Below are 20134 nucleotides of genomic sequence, written 5' to 3'. Positions count from 1 at the left end.
ATATTTTTTCTAATTTTTATTAAAATAAAATTAAAAAAATATATTTATTTTATGTTTAATTTAAATAAATACTTCAAAATAATTATAATGATTAAAATATTTATTAAATTTGAATTTAAAAATATATTTAAAAAGATTAAGTTAACTGATTTTTGAGATTTGATCAATATATATTAAATTATAATAAAATTTTAAATTATATTAATTAAAATATTTAATAAATATATTTTCAAATTTTAATAAATTTATAATTTAAAAAATAAAAAATATTTTATTTGATACTTATTTAAATAAAAAATTAAATATAATTATATTAATTAAAATATTTATTAAATTATAATTTAAAAAATATTTACAAAACTATGTTAATCGAACTTTTTGAAATTCCAATTAATATATATTAAATTATAATAAAATTTTAACTTATATTAATTAAAATATTTATTAAATTTTATTTTAAAATAGTTATTATGTTAACCTGAATTTGAAATCTAATTAACATATATTAACTTATATTAAAATTTTAAATTATATTAATTAAAATATTTAATAAATTTCCTTTAACTACCATATATTATGTTTAAGTATTTTCAAATTAAAATTCAAAGAAATAAAAATATTTATTTTATATTAATTTAAATAAATATTAAAAAGGTAGTTATATTAATTAGAATATTCATCATATTATAATTTAGGGTTAAGTATGTTTTTAGTCCCTGAAATTTGACTCAAAATTGGAATTGGAATTCGTCCCTGGTCGAAACTTTGATAAATTTTGGTCCCTAAACTTTAAAAACGAATGAATATAGTCCTTTTAACCCAATTTTGTTAACTTTTTTTTAGGTTTCGAACGCATTTCAGAGTGAATATTAAGCCGAGAATGTGTCAAACGGCATAAACAACTCCAATATTTACTGAGAAATGCGTTTGAAACCTAAAAAAAAGTTAACAAAATTGGGTTAAAAGGACTATATTCATTCATTTTTAAAGTTTAGGGACCAAAATTTATCAAAGTTTCAACCAGGGATGAATTCCAATTTTGGGCCAAAGTTCAAGGACTAAAAACATACTTAAACCTATAATTTAAAACAATAAAAGAATATGCTAAAGAGATTTTAAAATCCGATTCATATATTATGTTATATTAAACTTTTAAGTTATAAATTAAATTATTTAATAAATTTCGTTTAAATATTTTTGTAGTTATAATTCAGTTATATAAACTATATTTTATTTTACGATAATTTAAATAAATATTTAAAAGACAATTATATTAATTGAATTTTTTATTAAATCTAATTTTAAAATACATTTTAAAATTATATTAACCAGAATTTAGAACTTAGTTAATACGTATTATAATTTTAAATTATATTAATTCAAATGTTTAATAAAGTTTGTTCAAATGTTTATTAAATTAAAATTCAAAAAAATGAAATATATTTTATTTTATATTAATTTAAATAAATAATAACATGTGGTCTATCTCTTTATTTTGAAGAGATTAACAAAATCAATGTGCCAAATTATCACTCTATCCTTGTTATTATATCGAAAAAAAATCAACTCCACTACTATTTATGTGATTGTATTACACGAGAGGAAGTTGGAATAATTGCACTTTTTTTTAGTTTTTGTATTGGTCCGCAAAGTTTGCATACTTGCAACTCAAATAGAATTCAATATAAGTTTCCTTCTAGTATGAAAGAAGACAATAATCTTGAATAGAAATTTTGGGAGGCAGAGGATTCATAGTCTAACCTAAATACACATTTTTAACAAGTTAAATCACAGAAGAAGCGTGTCGTCAAAAGAAAAATCCTTACGATGAAATGATGCAGGGAAATTCGATTCATAAATGGGGTTGTTTACAAATTTTACATTGCTAGGTGAAAGTTTTTGTAGGATTTAAATGCCATTCAACATGCACATCCTGGTTAATGGGTGGTGTCCATAAGACTTCTTGTAATTTACAATGAGTAGTACATAGTTTTTTTTTTTACCTTTACGCATGATCCTTCAACTATGTTTGAGGATCAAACGTATTAAAATTTTAAAATATATCAAAAAAATAAATTTCAATTTCTCATATAATTTTAATAACTAAAAATATACTTAATCGTAAATTTAAATATGATTTGTTATATAATTATACAACTATTTGTTACATCGTATGTTTTTCATTTGAATCTTATATTTTAATTACAAGTATACAATTATATTTTTTATAATATATTTGTTAAATAATTAATTAAAGTTATATTGATAGTAAATATTACAAAATTTAAATTAATTTTTTACTTAAAAAAGTTAAATCTTAAAAAGTATTTTTTTAATAATCATACTCAAATTAAAAATATATTATAATATTAAGTAGTCTAATAATTTATTTATTATTTTAGAATATGAAATATAATTAAAACCTGCCCTGTATTTTTTTTATATGTTGGTGTCTTCGTGTATGTGTTTCGTAGTCGTAGGTTCAAACTCTACTGTAATACTAGTTTAAATTTGTTTATGTACATGATTCCGAAAAAACATGCTCACAACATTGCCTTCTGACAAGGAGCTTAAAAGAATTGTTTTTAATATGAATAAATAAACGTAGTGCTCTTTGTATGAAGTCATTGCAGCTCCTAATCAGTTTTTCTTGCAGAACTGAGTCCTCTCTAATCGGTTATCAATTCTAATGAGATTTCATTGATTCCTCAAATTCCCAACTATGATAAAATTACTGATTTTAGAATCATTACTAAAATTGTATATTATTTATGAAAACTTATCAACTTAAATAATTTAAATTTATTTACAAAAGTTGGTCGTAGATAAAATTAAAGTTCATAGGTAAAAAAAAATATTATATATGAAATTTTTCATAAGTAAACATGACAGATTGGCAAAAAAATTTACATATGATGCTTTACCTATAAAATTTGGTGTAGAAAATAAATGGCACTAAAAAATATATAAAAATTAATTTTTTTAAAAGCGTTACCTACGAAGAATATGTTTTGTATGAAATAATTTTTAATTTTGTTTATTAAAAATATCATTTTTGTTTAAGTTACAGATTGGAAAGCTAGGCAGTTCTTTTCTAAAAGTTAGCCTTCTGCAACCATTTGAAAGCTCACGTCCAAAGCTTGTCCAAAGCTTACCTGAGGTTACCACGTTCTCTACAACTCCGAAGCTGACTATAACTTCGAAAGCTCATTCGGAAGGTTTGTCGGTGTTGAGGTTCGTCGCACAAAGCTAACGCAACAACAAGATTGAGGTTCATGTGAGAAAGGAAAGGCATCTCTGGCAACAATATTATTATTATTATTATTATCATGTGGGTTGTTTGGCAGGTGCACCATCCTTAGAAATCAAGAATACAAGGGGAGCTTACATAGTTTGACACTGAGGCCACAATCATGGACAAAGGTTTGAGTATGCATACATGTAACTAAATTAAAAATTGTTGAAAATACAACAATTGTAAGAAAAACTGAAATTATGGTCACTGTCTCTTATCTTGTTCTTCTACTGTACTTATACAATTTCAAATCAATTCATTATTTTGAAAATTTTATTGTGGTCCAAGATCAAGAATAACAAGTGTTATAAAAATACTAACTAACAAAAAGAAAATCACACACACAACTACTCAATTATGCTATATCAAATTGGCATAATCCCACACTTAAATCACAATTTTCTACATATATGCACATCATGAAAGTGAAAATAATGAGAGAGCAAAGATGCAAAATCTGTAAAAGACACCTAAAACATCAACTCAAACCATCCATACAAGTCCTAATTAACTAAAAATGATAAAATGAAGACTCAAAACCTGACTCCTAAAAGAACTTCTAAAACCCACTAGTTAAAACTCACAAAACTTGACTAGAATAGCTAAAGACTTGAAACTGCACTAAACTAGCTTAAAAATATATAGAAAAACTATCCTAATAAGTCTGAAACCATTAGATTTAGCAAAGAAACAAGCCACGTTACAAAATTACCTAAAAACCAAAATTTGACTACCTAAGAACTAAGACTAGCAACTAAACTAGGCTTAAAGTGGTAAAATTGAAAATTGCATTACTCTAAGAGGTGATATGTGGGTTCATTTAAGTGGATATGAGACCGACAAAAGGTGATGATTTGTAGAAAGGGGTGATTTTTCAATCCCGCGTACATGGAACTGATTTGAGGGGATACATTATGTAAATATCATTTTACCCTCAAATTAAGTCATGCTTTCTTCATATGTAACATTTTTTTTCTTCTGTGCGTGGTTGATACAATGAATGCCAAGTGCTATGAAAAGAGACCATGGTGGTGAAAAATGAGGGGGATCATCCATGTAAGTCATGGTTGATGGTTGAAGATACGAAGAAGAAAATAATGAAGTTATGCAACTCGTGGTTGATGGAGATGCAAAAGGATCCGATTCCAATGAGGTGGAACCGATCCATGAGAGAGTAAGTGAAGAGGGATATGATCCCATGATCTTGGAACCGATCCATGAGAGAGCAAGTGAAGAGGGATCTGATCACATGACCTTGAAATCGATCCACTAAGAGTATGAGAGAGAAGGATCCGATCCCATGACCTTGGAATTGATCCACTCAGAGTATGGGAGAGAGGGATCCGATCACACTTGTGCTGGAATCGATCCACACACTGAACTTTTGAGAGTGGATCCAACGCGCTTGTGTTGGAACCAATCCACACACTTATTATATTTTTTTTTCAATTTCAGAATTTAAAATTAATTTTATAAAATAAATGTTACTCATATAAATGTAATTTTATATTACTTTTTATATATGAAGGACATTTGGTAATCTTAATTTTATATCTATTATAATATTTTCTTAATCTATCACATTAATCAAATAACTGATAAGCTTGATAAATATTTGGTATTTAAGCTTATTAACCTCTCTTATTTGTCTTTATTTCATGTGTTTTGTGTTTATTTCTTAGGTAGTTTATTAGTATTTTTTGTTTTGTTTAGTTAGAAGTATTTTTCTTTTCTTAGGTCATTGTATAGGTAATTGTATAGGAAAATGGAAGACTACAAAGTTGTCTGTCAGAATCATCTCGCCAAGCCAGAGCCCCCCACTCGCCCAGCGAGACACAGTAGTTGTGTGGCAGTTAAGTGATCTCTCGCCCAACAAGAAATAAGGCTCGCCCAACGAGCAGACAATTCTGGTTGGTTAAGTGTCGAGAATCAAAGGAAATGAGTAAGTTTTTTTGTTGTGGAAAATGCAAAAAAACTCGAAAGCTTCAGTCAAGGGCACCTTGTGGACGAAATTACAACGAATTCTTCCATCTACTCGTGCGAATTCATCAAATCCGTATGTTCTAGATGATTAGGAGTAGCTAATCTCTATTTTTATTAGGATTGGATGTAATGAATTCATACACTATGTAACTTTTCCTATGCAATATAATCTCCTTCGTATTCAATTGTTCTATCTTGATTATCAATGTGTTTGATAGGAATATCATGTTATTTGTTGTTACTAAATCATTGGAAAATGAATTTGGAACTAGACATGGATAAAACATCCCAAGAGTTATGTTCTAGGGATATACATTATCTCTTGGTCATTCTAGAAATGTGATCTTAATGCAAATTGTATGTTAAAATGACTAAGGAATTAGAGTTTTAACATATTATTTAGAACTTGCTTCTAAGGGATTAGAGTAACTATGCTTTTAACATGAATGTGAGTACGTAGAGATGTATATATTGTGTAGCATTACATTACATTGATTCATAAAATCCAATCCTAATGATGCCTTTAACCGAATCACATCTTTATTTTTATAATTTTGCATGCTTTATTTTACATTGAATTAAAAATGTTTTTCACCATTGCAAAAATCAGTAAATAATCACAAGTAGATTAACAAACACAAATCCCTTGGGAAAACGACACTTGGACTACCATTTTATTACTTGAAACGAATTGGTACACTTGCCAATAAGTTAACAATGGAGCTCCTATTTTCAATGGAGCTCCAAAAGCTATATACTTTCAGCTAGGGTTAGACAAAATGTATTGAATTGCACTGAACCATTAAAAACTGCACTGTACTAAAATCAATTTACTTGAACTGCACTGAACTGAAAACCAGTTCAAACAAACTGAACTGAACTATTTTTATTTCTAACAAACTGAACTGAACTGAAGTGCACTGAACTACAATGTACTATAATATGAACTAAACTGAACTATTATAAACATAACTATTTTACGAACTGCATTATTCTTGAACTGAACTACACTATTTTTGAACTTAACTACAATATTTTTGAATCATTTTTGAACCGAATTGCTTTGATTTTAAATATTTATAAGTATATTATTAATTTTATAAATAAAAATTGATTTTATTATACTTATTTTGTAAATAAATTTAAATTCTCATTAATTAATCGTTGTAATTCTTTTATAAGAAGCCTTTTAAAAATATAGTACTATATTACTTATTTATTATTATTATTACTGCATTCATTTATTTTTAGTTAGAGTATACTCGTATTTATATTTTTTTATAATTACTTTATATGTCATTGGCAACTTAATTAATTATTCATAACATCAACTATTATTAGTAAATTAAATATATTAGTAAATTAAATATATGCTAAATCATGTATTAACCAAAATCATGTAAAAGAAATATTATTATTTCCAAATACCAATTTTTTTAAAGAAATGTATATTTTTTTCGAAATATTAAAATTAAAATTTAATTATATTAAACTAAGAAAACGAAAAATTTATTTAAAATTCTGGTATACCAAACTAGTAAAATCAATGTTGTGGTTCCAATCCACCTGCAAATGGTTGTGCTCCATCATCGATATCCACTTTATCTTATTCCAGCTAGGCAAATTCCATACCACCCCATTTTTTGTCGTTCAATATCCTGAGAAACCTCTATTGGGAAAATAAACTTAATCATGAATAGTACAAAAATAGTTAACCATTTCAAGTACAATTTTTCAAAACTTTAACTAATCAATAGTATAGTTCAGTTTTATTATTAATAGTTCAGTTATTTTTAGTTTGATATAGTTTAGTTAACTATAGTTTAGTATAATTAAGTTATTTTTTTCTGACCTAAGATAAGATCTAACTTTAAAATTGGAGAGGTAAATTGTGTAGTATGATGACAAGCATTCAGCTTGTGAATTTTGTCAGTAAAAGTCTCATGTTATATTATTTTCATGTATATCAATAACGTTCAAATTTTTTTAAAGAAGTTGAATGATTAAAAATTTTATTTGGACAGGATATTTACAGGATAGGCTTAGTAACTGCAAATTGGAATAAATTATGAAATAATAAAGTGGAAGGTGGGTTAGGAGTTACGAACCTTGTTGAGGAAAACAAAACTGTTTTGTTGAGATTAAATTGAGATTTTGAGTTTGGTTTGTCCTTTTGGGAAGAGTGATGAGGAATATATCCTTTTGGTTCATCTTCTATTGTTTGAAATAACTTAAAGAATTTATGGTTCTTTTTAAGTGCTTAAATATTACGAGTATCCATGGAAAGCTCCCAAAGTGATTTGGTTCTTTGGAAGGATCATGGAGTTGGTATTGTGAAGTGCAATGTGGATGATGTTGTGGGTAAAATCCTGAACTTTATGCTTGCGGTGAAATATTCAGAGGTAGTTGGAGTAAATATCTTCGTAATTTCATTTCATACATTTACGATGTCTTAACTTTAAATGCTAAGGTTATGAGAGTGATGTTAGCCATTGAACTTGCATAGCTGAATGATTGTTGGAGACTAATTCTATGTTGGTTGTTGAAGTTTTTCAGAAGTATTCTGTTCACTAAACTTTGAGAGAGATGGAATTGTTGTTTAACAATATAAAATATTTTAAATTTTAATGTTTAACATATATATATATATATATATATATATATATATATATATATATATATATAAAGAAATATGTGTGAAGATAAGTTGACACAGAATAATTTTAGGAAAGATTTTATTATTATTTACCATAAGTTTTGATTAGTTTCCTCTACCATATTATTGTTTTTGTTTTCATCTTTTTGTAATAATATTATTCTCTTCATGGATAAATAAATAATAAATTTTGGAGTACATTTCATATAAACATGTCTAGAAGAATATAATTTTATTTAAAAAAAATATATAAATTGTAATACATTTGTGTTTTAAAAAATAATATTACTTTATTCTTTTTAAATATAATAAATATTGTATAAATTTACCACATGACCATGTGTGTTCCTAATGTCTGTGGTAGTTTTTTTATTTTTTTTCGTGATCTTTGATCCTCTTGAAACCTTCTTCAAAACAAAGTAGTTTTCGATCTATGATTACCCAATGAAACGCGCTTTTATATATATATATATATATATATATATATATATATATATATATATATATATATATATATATTTATTGTAGAATCATCAACATGTCTTTCTGTGTCTAATTTATCTTCAAATATAAAAATGCACAACAAATTTCATTTGGAATATTAAAATCTATAAATATAAAAAATTTCAAAAGTCTAAGAGACTAGTTATTTATTTCTGGCGAAACTCGGATGTTCAAATAGTACAAAAGAAAAATGATTTAGCGGGAGATGTAGTGACTAAATCAGCGCTACCTTTTGACACACAAACGTGCAAGATGTAATAGAGATAAGCAAAATTAAGGGGTTTCACATAGTTAAAAGAGATAACGGGGAACTATTTATATATTAAGTTACTTCAATTTCACGTGAAAAAAAAAATAGATGTTATATTTTAATTATAATTATTATTACTATTTACTACAAGTGTTTGAGCTAGAGAAGTTCTAGCTTACGTTGTAGGAATGAATAGATGAGTCAGTTTGCACTAGTTATCGAGGATTGGATGGGCATGTAGAGAAACTACTTCACTTGAAACTTTTTATATCTAAAACTAGTTAGTTCTTGTCCATTTGTCCGTAACAAGATGTAACAAATCATGGAAATATCTATAAGTATCTTCATATGAGATCGACATGTATATATAAATAAACAAAATACAAATAAACAAAATACAAGTAGAATAGAAAGATGGGCAGAAGAAAGGCCTTGATGAAAGGTAAAAAGTATGCGTTATTTTTCCTCTAAGCGCCGCAACACAGACTGAGCAAAGTTTTGTTGCCTACAAATCATTGAGAATGACCGAGGTTAACATGATTTAAATTTCTCAAGAATTAGGAAATGTGTGAACTGATTTAACAAGTTATGACATGATGGTACAAACAGGTTCAAGCAGACAGCGTTAATTACAAAACTAAGAAAGTTTAAATATTTAATAATATATTTAACATATTCTGTATGAAAAAGTAATAGATGAAGTGCTGCCAACGCTACAAGTTTCATATGCGAGTCATTTATTGAAAGAATCCGTGTTTCATTATTACACAAATGTGACTCAGTTTTCACTTTTCAAATATTAGATAAATTATGCTCCCATCTGTTGGGAATAGTCCAAGTGTGAGTCAAAAAGTCCCACATTGGATAGAAAAGACAAAGTTAAACACTATATAAGAATAAAGACCCATAACAACATTGCCTTAAGGTTTTGGTGTAAAAGTGGTGTCTAAGGTCTTATATGTGTAAGACTAATGTCATATAACCATATAGAACCACAATCTCTCAATGACCATGACTATAACCATGACCACAACCATAACCTATATGAAATATATATAACCTATCACCATCTCCGGCACCCTCCGCCTTTTTTCCTAGAGAATAATGTGTTACACTTTAGTCTATTTTAACGTAATCAAACTTCTTGAGAACATTTTCTCTCTCCCTCTTTGATTCTCACATCATTACTAGCTAATTATAAAGCTCTGCCAATTGATTGCTGGAATTGAAATAAAGATAACAGACATGCATAGTTCTAATTATGAAATCTTGGAGACAAAGACCATATGAGAACATGATTGAGAGATTGAGAAATTTAACTTACTTTCTTTCTCTGTGTTTTGGACTAGGGCGAGAATACTTCAGATATCCATCCCAAGGAACCATTTTAAGCCCAGCACGATGTGAGATAATATCTCTCACCCTGTACCGTTGGAATGATATATACTGTTTCAATTCCCTGCAGCAAAACATAGAGGTTCATACAATATGGAACAAAGATCTTTTACCTCTCTGCAAATTCAATGGATGTCTCTCCAGGCTTCAAGTTTTGTGGCTCCAAGTACCAAACATCACAAACTACAGCCCAAGATGTCATTAATTGCAAGAGATGAGTGGTGAATGATTGTCTGAAAGTGTAGGAGATTCAGAAACTCTTAGCCAGCAATACAAGAAAATATCAATGAATAGAAAGAAAAAATAATTATCATGTAGAAAGCAACTTCTTACTTTCGACTATTCCAAAAAGCATCTACGAAAATTTTATTGTACTTGATTGCAACTGGGCAAACTGTGCAGCCAAGTTCAAAAGCACCCTAAACATCATTAAAATTGGAAGAGGCTTCAACTATATTTAGAACTTTCAGATTACAGAAATTAGAATACAAGTGGATGGAGACAAAATTAAAGAGGAAAAGGAAAGCCTATTGTATAAGTAAAAGTGTAAAACTCACATTACTAAAAAAAACTTATATTTCCTGCCAATTTTGTTTTGAATTTTTTCTTTTGTAGAAAATACTTATGAATTTTGTTATGAAAAAAATTTTGCAGGAAACTGCTGTCAATTTTTTTGCAAAATATTTTGTATAAAACACTTTTCGCAATAAATTTTGTAAGAAATACTTGCAAATTTTATAATTTTGTAGGAAATAATTACCCACGAAGGAATTACCTGTTAATTAAAATTCTTAAAAAAATAGTAGGAAAAAGTCTTTCCTTACAAATTTTTTTAACAAATTTACAAGAAAATTTCCATGTAATATAAGAATTTTTAGTAGTGTCAGGCATTTCCCGTTCAATGCAATTGCAAATGATCCTATACCTTCTTAAACATGACTGTATAGTGATTATTTACACAAGTTCCTTCAGGAAATATAAGAAGAGGGTTATTGTTAGCTCCCTGGACATGCTCCCTCAATCTGAGATATGAAAAATCACGTTAGAATAAGATTTTAGAGATATTCTCCCAACATTTTCAATTATACTTACTTCCTTGCCACAATTTCTCGATCCTTCGCCTCTGTACGATTGAACCAGATACACCCTACACTCTCTAAAATAGTGCTCTGCAATAATCCTGTGGATGAAATCCAGAAATGCATCAGGCATTAACTTGTTAAGAGCCCATCGAACTTTGAAGAAAAGTAGATCTGGATGAGTATATAGTTTAGTAACAAATGTACAGTATACTAGAACAGAAAGATGCAGTAGCACCTAGCATGATTAATTTGGTTGAGCCTGAGAAGATCAAAGGAAATCCTAGCGTTTGTGTAAATTCTAAAAAGAAAATGATGTTTAAAATGAAAAAATCTTCCCTGTCAACTAGTAATTTTCTAAACAATTTCCACCTACAACTCTAAGATCGGACCACATTAAGTAATAAGGATGCTGGGTGGAGTATTTAAGCGTTTGAGTCTTCTTTCTATGTACTTAGTGTTTTGAGGGTGGATTCCTCAAGTGTTTGGGTACTTATCAATTGGTTGTTGATCTTTTGGAAAGGGCTGATTGGTTCTTCCTCCTTAACCAATAGAGAGGAGGCTTAGACTCTCCCTGATAGTGGGGTAGTCTACTCGAGGCTCGGAAGTAATATTTTACCAAGCCCAAATTGTTTACGGACTATGTTTGACTGGTCTATAAAAGTTGTACTACCTCTATTTGATAGGAATAATGCTTTTAGAATATTGACTAGGTGCCATACTAGGAATGATCTTTCAGCATAGACAAAGCTCCCATTAGATAGTTTCTCCTTTTTGTTGCCTACTTATGATATCAATTTTAGTGCTCCTGTTGAGAGCTTCATGCCTCCTAAACCAAACAAAAATGTTGAAGAAACCCTACAATCCATTCTAGACAAACTAGCAGGCTTGCAAACCCAATTTGATGCAGCTCGGTATCACTAGGAGGGACGTTACACTGCCTTCCAAAATGCCACTGACACTCGCCAGTTCAACCTGGAAACCAAACATGATACTCTTCATCATGCTGCCAACTATTATCCACTGTTACAACTAAACCCCCCTTTCTCCAAAAACAGATATGACTTTGATCATCACACTCCAATCTTCCTTGGGCCTCAACTCCAACTTACCTCCACCAACTACCACCATGTTTCACACCGTCTTTACTACAACCATCACAAACCACCACCCTTTCCCATCGTCACCATCCCAAACCATTCACCAACCAAAAATTCAACTCGTTTTTTTTGTCTGCACCCCTTTGATTGGCTCTTCCAAGCTGGTCAATTTTTCCAATTTTATTAAATACCTTGGGAGTTTTGTTTAAACATGACAGCTTTCTACATGAAAGGCAAAGCCTTAAGTTGGTTAAAGCGGATGTATCAAAATCACCAACTCTAGTTATTCATTGGAATGTTGTCATTCGAATTCTAAGATATCTCAAAAAGGCTTTAGGACAAGGGCTACTTTATGAAGATAAGGGGAACACTCAAATTTTTGGCAATTATGATGCTGATTGAGATGGTTCTCCTATGGATAGACGTTCTACTACAGGATATTGTGTTTTGTTTGGAGGAAATATTATCTCTTGAAAAAGTAAGAAGCAAAATATTGTTGCTCGATTATCTACTAAAGTTGTGTATTGAGCAATGACATCTCTTGTCTGAGTTTATATGGGTAAAACAGTTACTTGAAGAGATTTAGAGAAATAAAACAGTGAATTATTATCTCACCGTTACAGCTTTACCACTATATATATAGAGTATAAAGAGGCAGAATACAAAAAGTCAAGGCACAACCCTAACCTAACCCTAAAGATGGGTTTCCATACATGAATAATAATAAAATACAAAAAAACATTACATTTCACATAGTTCTTACAAAAATTAAACTTTTGTAACATTTAGTTGACGAAGATGCATTGTGATAATCAGCTCTCCACATTGCTTCCAATCCAGTGTTCCATGAGAGAACTAAGCATATTAAAATAAATTGCCATTTTCTCCGAGAAAAGTTGTTGTCTAAAGAAATTTGCACCGAGTTTATCGGATCAAATGATCAACTTGTAGATGAATTAGCAAAATCCTTGAGAGGTCCCCAGATTGAATTTATTTGTACCAAGTTTGGTACATACAATTTGTATGCCCCAACTTGAGAGGGAATGTTAGAATAAACAATCATTAATAGGATTTATTGTTAGGTGTTATGTGCTTTGTGCTAGACCTAGTTCCTAGAAATGTCTTCTAGAATTCTCTTTTATTCATTATGTATCCCAAGCTATTATAAATATGAAACTCTTTGAAAGAGAATACATACTCTATCAAATTCACTCTAATTCTTCTGTATTTTTCTCAAGTGTATCCATTATATTAGCCGCTATCAACTCTGAGTAGATTTTGTAAGGATCTGGAAGCTCTGTCTGTACCCAACTCCCGATGAGCACTACATACCATCATTCAATGAATGACCAGATTAAGGTGGTAAAATGATGTTCCGGGGTTAATTTGCATTGCTTGATGGGTACAAAGCCTAGACAGTGGGCATTGCATTTAGCTCGGGCTGAATTTTGGTTCAATAATAGTTACTAAGATGTCTCATATCCGATCCTTGTATGGGCAAGACCATCTTCCTTTATCGTTGAAAGCAAACCACAATTCCTTGCAAAGTTAAAGAACCCAATTAGCAGCTAGACACTTTGAAGATTAACCTCACCTTTCCTGAATTCCATCTTGGGGATAATGTGTCACTTAGCACTGGGGGTACTATTGATAGAGTATGGCCCCCAATAACTAAGGTCTATGAGAAGAGAATTGAGAAAGTGTTAGGAAGGTTTGTGATGTTCCTAACTAGAACGCAGTTATTAAGAGCTAGTTACCAAGGTATGTAGACAATAAGATTGGAGAATAAGGGCTAGGAATAATGTGGGCATCAGTTTGGCAGGGGCCACGTTCCTCAGAATACATGCACCTTCTGTTTTCTATAACTATTTCATTTAATGAATAACAAATCTCTTGTCTCTCTGTTATATCAGTCTTTCTCCTTTTGTTTTGCTGTCTTCTGGTACCAGCTCTATTAGTTTTATCAGATACATCCTTCATCTCATGGGCCATTTAGGCCCAAGGTTTTTTATTCTTGCACATCACGAAAATTATTCACATTCTCTGAATTGAAAACAAACTTTCATTATGATAAGAGTTTAAAAATATAAGGAGATAGCTCATAAGAAGTTCAGAATCATGTTAGCACGATTATTCTTACTCTAAAAAAACTGATTCACCCAGATACGGTGTGCCACAAGCAAATATAGAAATAGAAAGCTGTTTTGATGATAATGACAAGGTTCAGTTTGTATTTAAAAGCAACATAATAGCACTATACACTAACCAACCCATCCAGGATGCTTCTGCATAATAACAGCAAATGCAGTCATCTGTTCTAAGATAATGAAATCAATCATGGAAGTATGATTGGCCACAAAAACCTGTTCAATAAAGGGAAATCCAGATTATTAATAAGTAACATTCATATTATTATGGATATGCTAATAAAAACAATGGAAGAACCAATATGCATCAGACAAACCTGTTTTGGTCGTATACTGGGCCTTGGCCCATGGTACTTAACAACCCCAGTCCAGGATGCAACAAAGAAACTGCACATCATCTCCACCAAACACCTCTGAAAGAAACGAGAATTGAGCAATTTAGAGTTCATTGATTTGATAAACAGCAAGTCATTGAAGTTGCTATCCACCAAAAGGAATGAAAATAGAAAGAGTAGGATAGAAGTTGTATTCATCTTATGCCATGATCTCAGCTGCATACAATCTGTCAACAAAATTATAGTAAACATGTATTTAAAAAATAAAGAAAAAATAAATAAGTTATGTCCTCCTTGAAATTGTCTCAAAATTTGTTGCATTGACCTACTAGGCTGACAATTAATTAGATTTAAAAATCAGATTCAAACGAAAAATCCTTTAACTAAGATATTAAAATTAACAAATATTAAGAGATAAAGCATATGAGAAAATGATTGATTTTCATGATCGATGAGGCAACTTTAACTGAAGCCCGACAATAGGTGTTTAAAATTAAAACCAAACGAAGTAAAGGGTTGCTAAAACACTACAATAAAAGTGGCCTACGAGTTGTAGCTCAATTGACACGAAGTCTCAAACCTCCATCCTAATAATAATAATAAAAAAAAAATACAAACAATATGTAGAACACAATGGTACCAAATATTTGGACATTATAGAAATTGGAAATATTATTCACATTTACAAATTATTGTCTATTCAGTACCAGCCAGACAACTGACAGATAGGAGTTCATTGTATTTTAAGATAAGCTAAATCAAAAAGTTGAGGCCTCCTTTTTACTTTTCATGGACCGAGTTCAAACTTCAAAGATGTCTTAAAGTTTCTATGTGGCGCAGGTTATAACAGGCATTAAATGCAGTCTTCCTAGTGTGCAAAACAGAAACAGAAGTCTGTGTACAAAAAATTTCAACTGGACAAAATAGCAAGAATAATCTGAATTGATACCTCAATCTTTCTCCTCAAATCATCTTTTCCTTTCAGGAGGCAGTGCACTGGAATGAAGGACGAAAGAAATATAATCCATCCTAATGTCAACACTAGAATTCTGCAGAGTCAACCAGGACACATCACATGGCCAGAAAAAGATTAGACTTATAGTGAACTGAGGCATTAACATGAGAAGCATGAAAGGGAAACTAATGGGCCAAACACAAGCCCGTGTTTAAAGTCAAAAAATTTGAAAATTCATTTCATTTATGACTTTTATTTTCTGAAAGGAGTTTCTTTGATTTTGAAATGTTTGTGATTTAGTTGTGAACATGCAAAAATCTGCTCAAATTTGGTGGGATTTAATTTTAATTTTTGTTAAACTGACAACATTGCCCTCATTATACTGAGAAAGAAATAACTTCATGAGACATGGGAATCAGTTTTTAATGATTTCGGAAGTACTATTGCATCATCATGCATAACATGTAAGTATCGAAAGTAAAGCAATAACCTAACCTAATAGGGAAAATAATCAAATATCGAATCACAACTCCACAGCACCACAAAGGAAACAAATAAACATTCCAGTTCCAAGGTTCTGGAGGATTTGATTTGAAGCACCTTGTGAATGAATCCTATAACATAAAATTCAGTCAGTAACCAAAATGTGAGAGATATTTCAAGAAAAAGATGACATGTCTTGATGGCTTCAGGCTTGGGAATAGAGTCTGAGAATTACACAAAGATATAAATAAAAAAGACAAAACACTATAGTTCCTCTCTGCTGGATTTCACCTGGAAATGGGAATTTTGAGTTCAGTGTGAAATTGCAGATCATACTAGCTGGTCCGTAGGATCTGTGGTTTTGGGTGTTCCAAATTTGTCTAATGCAATAGGATCTCTGGAGCGGTTTTGTGACCCAGGATGAAAAACAAGCCCTGTCTTATTACCTCACTCGTGGACTTCTCTCTGGCTATTAGCACCCATTCTTTGCACTCTCTAACCTATCCAGCTCCCTCACTTTTCTCTGGTCTCGGCCTTCCGTTTATGCACTCAGAGTTTTGGCTCCATTGACTTTATTGTGCTTCATATTCTATATGTTGGTAGTGGGCAGTTCTCTCTTTCATTTTTATTTATGTTTTTGTTCTTTCAGTTATGCTATCAAAAAAAAAAATATTGTTATGATATATTATGGGCTATATCTTAAGAATTTTCAATTTTAGTTAAATATCGTGATTGAGATGTCATTTTTGATATCTAAGTTATTTTCTATGCATATGTATGTGTTTAAAGTATAGTTTTATGTTGTAGATAGGATCTTACTATCCATGTTATGATCCTGCAATTTCCGGCCATCCATTACCTTCTTGATTCTTGGCAGGACCTCAATTTTGACAACATTGGGAGACGGTCTATTACAGCAGGTCAGAATTTAGGTTTAGAAAATGTTGAACTCATCATGTTTGACGTTAAATTCTCTCCATAACTATTCCATCATCAGCAATTTTCCAAAAGATAATAATTGACATACCAAAACCACAAAGCAGAAGAACAGCATATGAATGATAAGGTCAAAAGCTCACATCTACAATGGCACCTGCTGCCTCAGACAGACTAGGTGAAATGTCGAGCAAATCACACCTGAAAACAGAAGTTGTATATCTTGATATTTCATTGCCACGAGATTTCGGAAAACCCGAGGAAGAAAAACTTAAAAGGACAGCTTTAAATCAGGAGAACTTAATTTCAGTGCCCCTCATCTTTGATCATCTAAACAACAGTAAAAGCAAGATATGAAAACGAAAAAGAAAATAGCGGAGGCATATACAGGCTGAGTTTCCCATGCCGTTCGTGTTGAACACTGGATCCAGAGGGTAGGTAATCCTCAATGTTTGGCCGATCAAGGTCCAATTCAGAACTCGACGATTTGAGTTTCCCAGTTCTATTCATCGTTGTTACGCTTCCACTTCCACAACAACCAAAATCGCGTGACTAACTAGACCTTTTGATCCTGAAACACGCATGGTGAAAAATTAAGTGCTTCAATAAAATCTTCAAAGAGTTAGTGAACAAATTTCACCGTTCGTTGCAGCAATTGATTGATTAATAATTTCTATAGTCTAATTCCACCAAACAGCTTCAATGCAATGAGATAAAAGAAAAAAAAATAGAAAACCCTAATGTAAGAGATGTCCTTGGGAGGAAATCCCGAGAAAGAGAAAGAGAGAAAAAAGAAGTGATGAAAGAGAAAGAGCTCACGAAATAGAAAACGGATGGGAAATTGCAGAAATCAACTCTAACGAGAAAATGGAACGGAAAGTGTGTCTTGAGCATGGCTGGGTGTAATTTCCCGAAATAAGGAAGGGTAATTTTGTCATAACAACCTACGATTTCGTTCGAAGTCGTTGGGAAACATGCCTAACGCGCGCGTAATTATTTTTCAAGTTTTTAATTTGTTTTGTATATTTCTTTCCATATAAAATTTTTCAATTTAACTCCTCTTTCCTTTATCTTCGCACCCACTTACCAACTTCTCTTCCGGTGTCTTACAAAAATAGTCAAAGTTTGCTGATCCGTAAGACCACCAGGATTTGGTTAAGTTAGATTGCTACTTTCAGACAATTAATTCACTTTTTTTTAATTAAAAATAAAAATAACATAAAAATTAAAAATTTACTTCTTTATACTATATTATTGAAATGATGTCAATATACAATAACATCAAAATTTAAATTATTATTGTTTACAAATTAAATTTAATTATTAATTATAATAGAATAATTTAATATGTAAAGATAACATTTATTTTAATTTATTTAATTAGATATATTAATTATCAATTAAATTATTTGTTTGTTTTTTGGAATAAGTTAACCTATGATAGATTAGCTCAAGATTCGTACGAGAAATTTCAATAATTTTAAAAAATTAAAATATATAGTATTTAAATTATTTATAATTGGATTTTTTAGTTTATTTTGATTGAGTGATTAAAATATCTTAGATTTCAGTTTTCATGTTTGGATAAAGTAATTTAATTTATATTTTAAGACAAATTCAACTTTATCCTTGAGTTTAAGTTAAGTTAGTTCGACCGTCAATCCAGAACGACTTGTCTCAACTTTCTATCTAGATCAACTCTAGTACATTCGATCTAGGCTCACTAGGCTTGACCTTTAGCCTAGGTTGACTCATTTCGACCTTCAACTAGGTTCAGTGCTCAACCTTTAGCTTGAGCCAACTCAGTCCAAGCTAACTCGGCTCAACCATCAACATAATCATGTGAATCACCAAACATTGCAACTACACTGTTCGTGGAGACAAACAAATGTGGTGGTAGCTCCACAATGTAGTGGCAAGGGGATGGCGGTTAAAATGTTGGGAGGATGAGATGATTGGTTCTTTGGATGAAGATGTGTGATTGGGTGAGAAAAGGCTAGGTGAAGAAAAAAGGGAAGTGAAGAGGTGAGGTGTGAGTGTTTGGTCGAGAAAAAGTGGGTAGGAAGAAACCCTAAACACCCTTTGTTCATGTGTTTGCAAATAAAAAAATAAACTACTTTCTATACCGATTATAACTACAATCGGTATACAAAATCTTCTACAATATTACAAAAGTGTTACCATATCACTTTATATATAAGTTGTAGGTTTAATCAATATAAAAAAGTGTTTTGTTCTACTCCAACCTGTATAGAATCTGTTACATTATCTATAGTTATATCACCACACTACTTTTTATACATGGTTAATTACAACTAATATAAAAAATCGTTATAAAAAATATTTTTTTTACTATTGCAAAGAATATAAAAAAAATTATAAAATTTTGTGATTCTTTTATTACGAATATATATTTTTAACCTTTGAAATGAACTATTAATTATAATATTAATTATAATGTTTTAACTTTTTCTATACAAATATTATAAAACCCTCTTTTTTATTCTGTCATAATTTTAAAGAGTTGCCCCTAATCTAATGGGCCTAAGAGCTGACCCATAGGGTGTCCAAGGCCCCTAAGGCAGCCAAACCCCTTCTCACTGCTGCATTCTTGCAAAAACAGTTCCCTCACACTCTCTCTTTCTCAACAGAACGTTCTGCTAGGGTTTGAGATCTATCCAAGTTCAACTGAGTTCAACCTCTTTCTTCTGCTCACCTCTTAAACCTGATCCTGGAGCTGTAGTGCTCATTGGCTTAAGTGTCGAAACTTTTCGCTAGCTTATTTCCAGGTAAGGGAAGCTAGGGTTTCACGTTATTTCTATTTTATGCGATTAATGTTTTGTGAAATATGAGAAAAGATTGGAGAAAACGTTAGTTTTTGGTATATTTCTGAGTTAGGGGTTCAAATATTCATGAAATTGTGATATTTGACGTTATTTCTCGTATTCTGGATGCGTCGAACAATCGCTGGGCGAGTTGACGTGGTCGCTAGGCGACTGTGTATTTTTCTAATATT

The 20134-nt window shown here is 30.6% G+C and overlaps 1 protein-coding gene across 4 annotated transcripts; it reads right to left on the bottom strand.

Moving 5' to 3' along the window:
• Window positions 1-8926: 8926 nt before the first annotated feature.
• LOC114176117 (glycerol-3-phosphate acyltransferase 9-like) lies at window positions 8927-18027 on the bottom strand. Of its 4 annotated transcripts, none has more exons than XM_028061050.1 (13): window positions 17938-18027; window positions 17507-17689; window positions 17262-17319; window positions 16195-16313; window positions 15694-15793; window positions 14727-14822; window positions 14529-14625; window positions 11176-11263; window positions 11009-11105; window positions 10417-10502; window positions 10197-10316; window positions 10013-10111; window positions 8927-9193 (listed from the first exon to the last, which is right to left on the bottom strand). In XM_028061050.1, the coding sequence occupies exons 2-13, from the start codon at window positions 17626-17628 to the stop codon at window positions 9145-9147; spliced, it is 1131 nt and encodes a 376-aa protein (XP_027916851.1). In that variant the 5' UTR covers window positions 17629-17689; window positions 17938-18027; the 3' UTR covers window positions 8927-9144. The 4 variants fall into 4 exon arrangements, with proteins under 4 accessions (XP_027916851.1, XP_027916852.1, XP_027916854.1 ...); XM_028061051.1 differs by lacking the exon at window positions 17938-18027 and adding an exon at window positions 17759-17931; XM_028061053.1 differs by lacking the exons at window positions 17507-17689; window positions 17938-18027 and having other exon boundaries at window positions 17210-17289.
• Window positions 18028-20134: the final 2107 nt, after the last annotated feature.

The sequence above is a fragment of the Vigna unguiculata genome, chromosome 3 (assembly GCF_004118075.2).
Source record: "Vigna unguiculata cultivar IT97K-499-35 chromosome 3, ASM411807v1, whole genome shotgun sequence".
Lineage (NCBI taxonomy): Eukaryota > Viridiplantae > Streptophyta > Magnoliopsida > Fabales > Fabaceae > Vigna > Vigna unguiculata.
The sequence above is the reverse complement of the archived record's forward strand: the minus strand, read 5'-3'. Positions and strand labels throughout refer to the sequence as shown.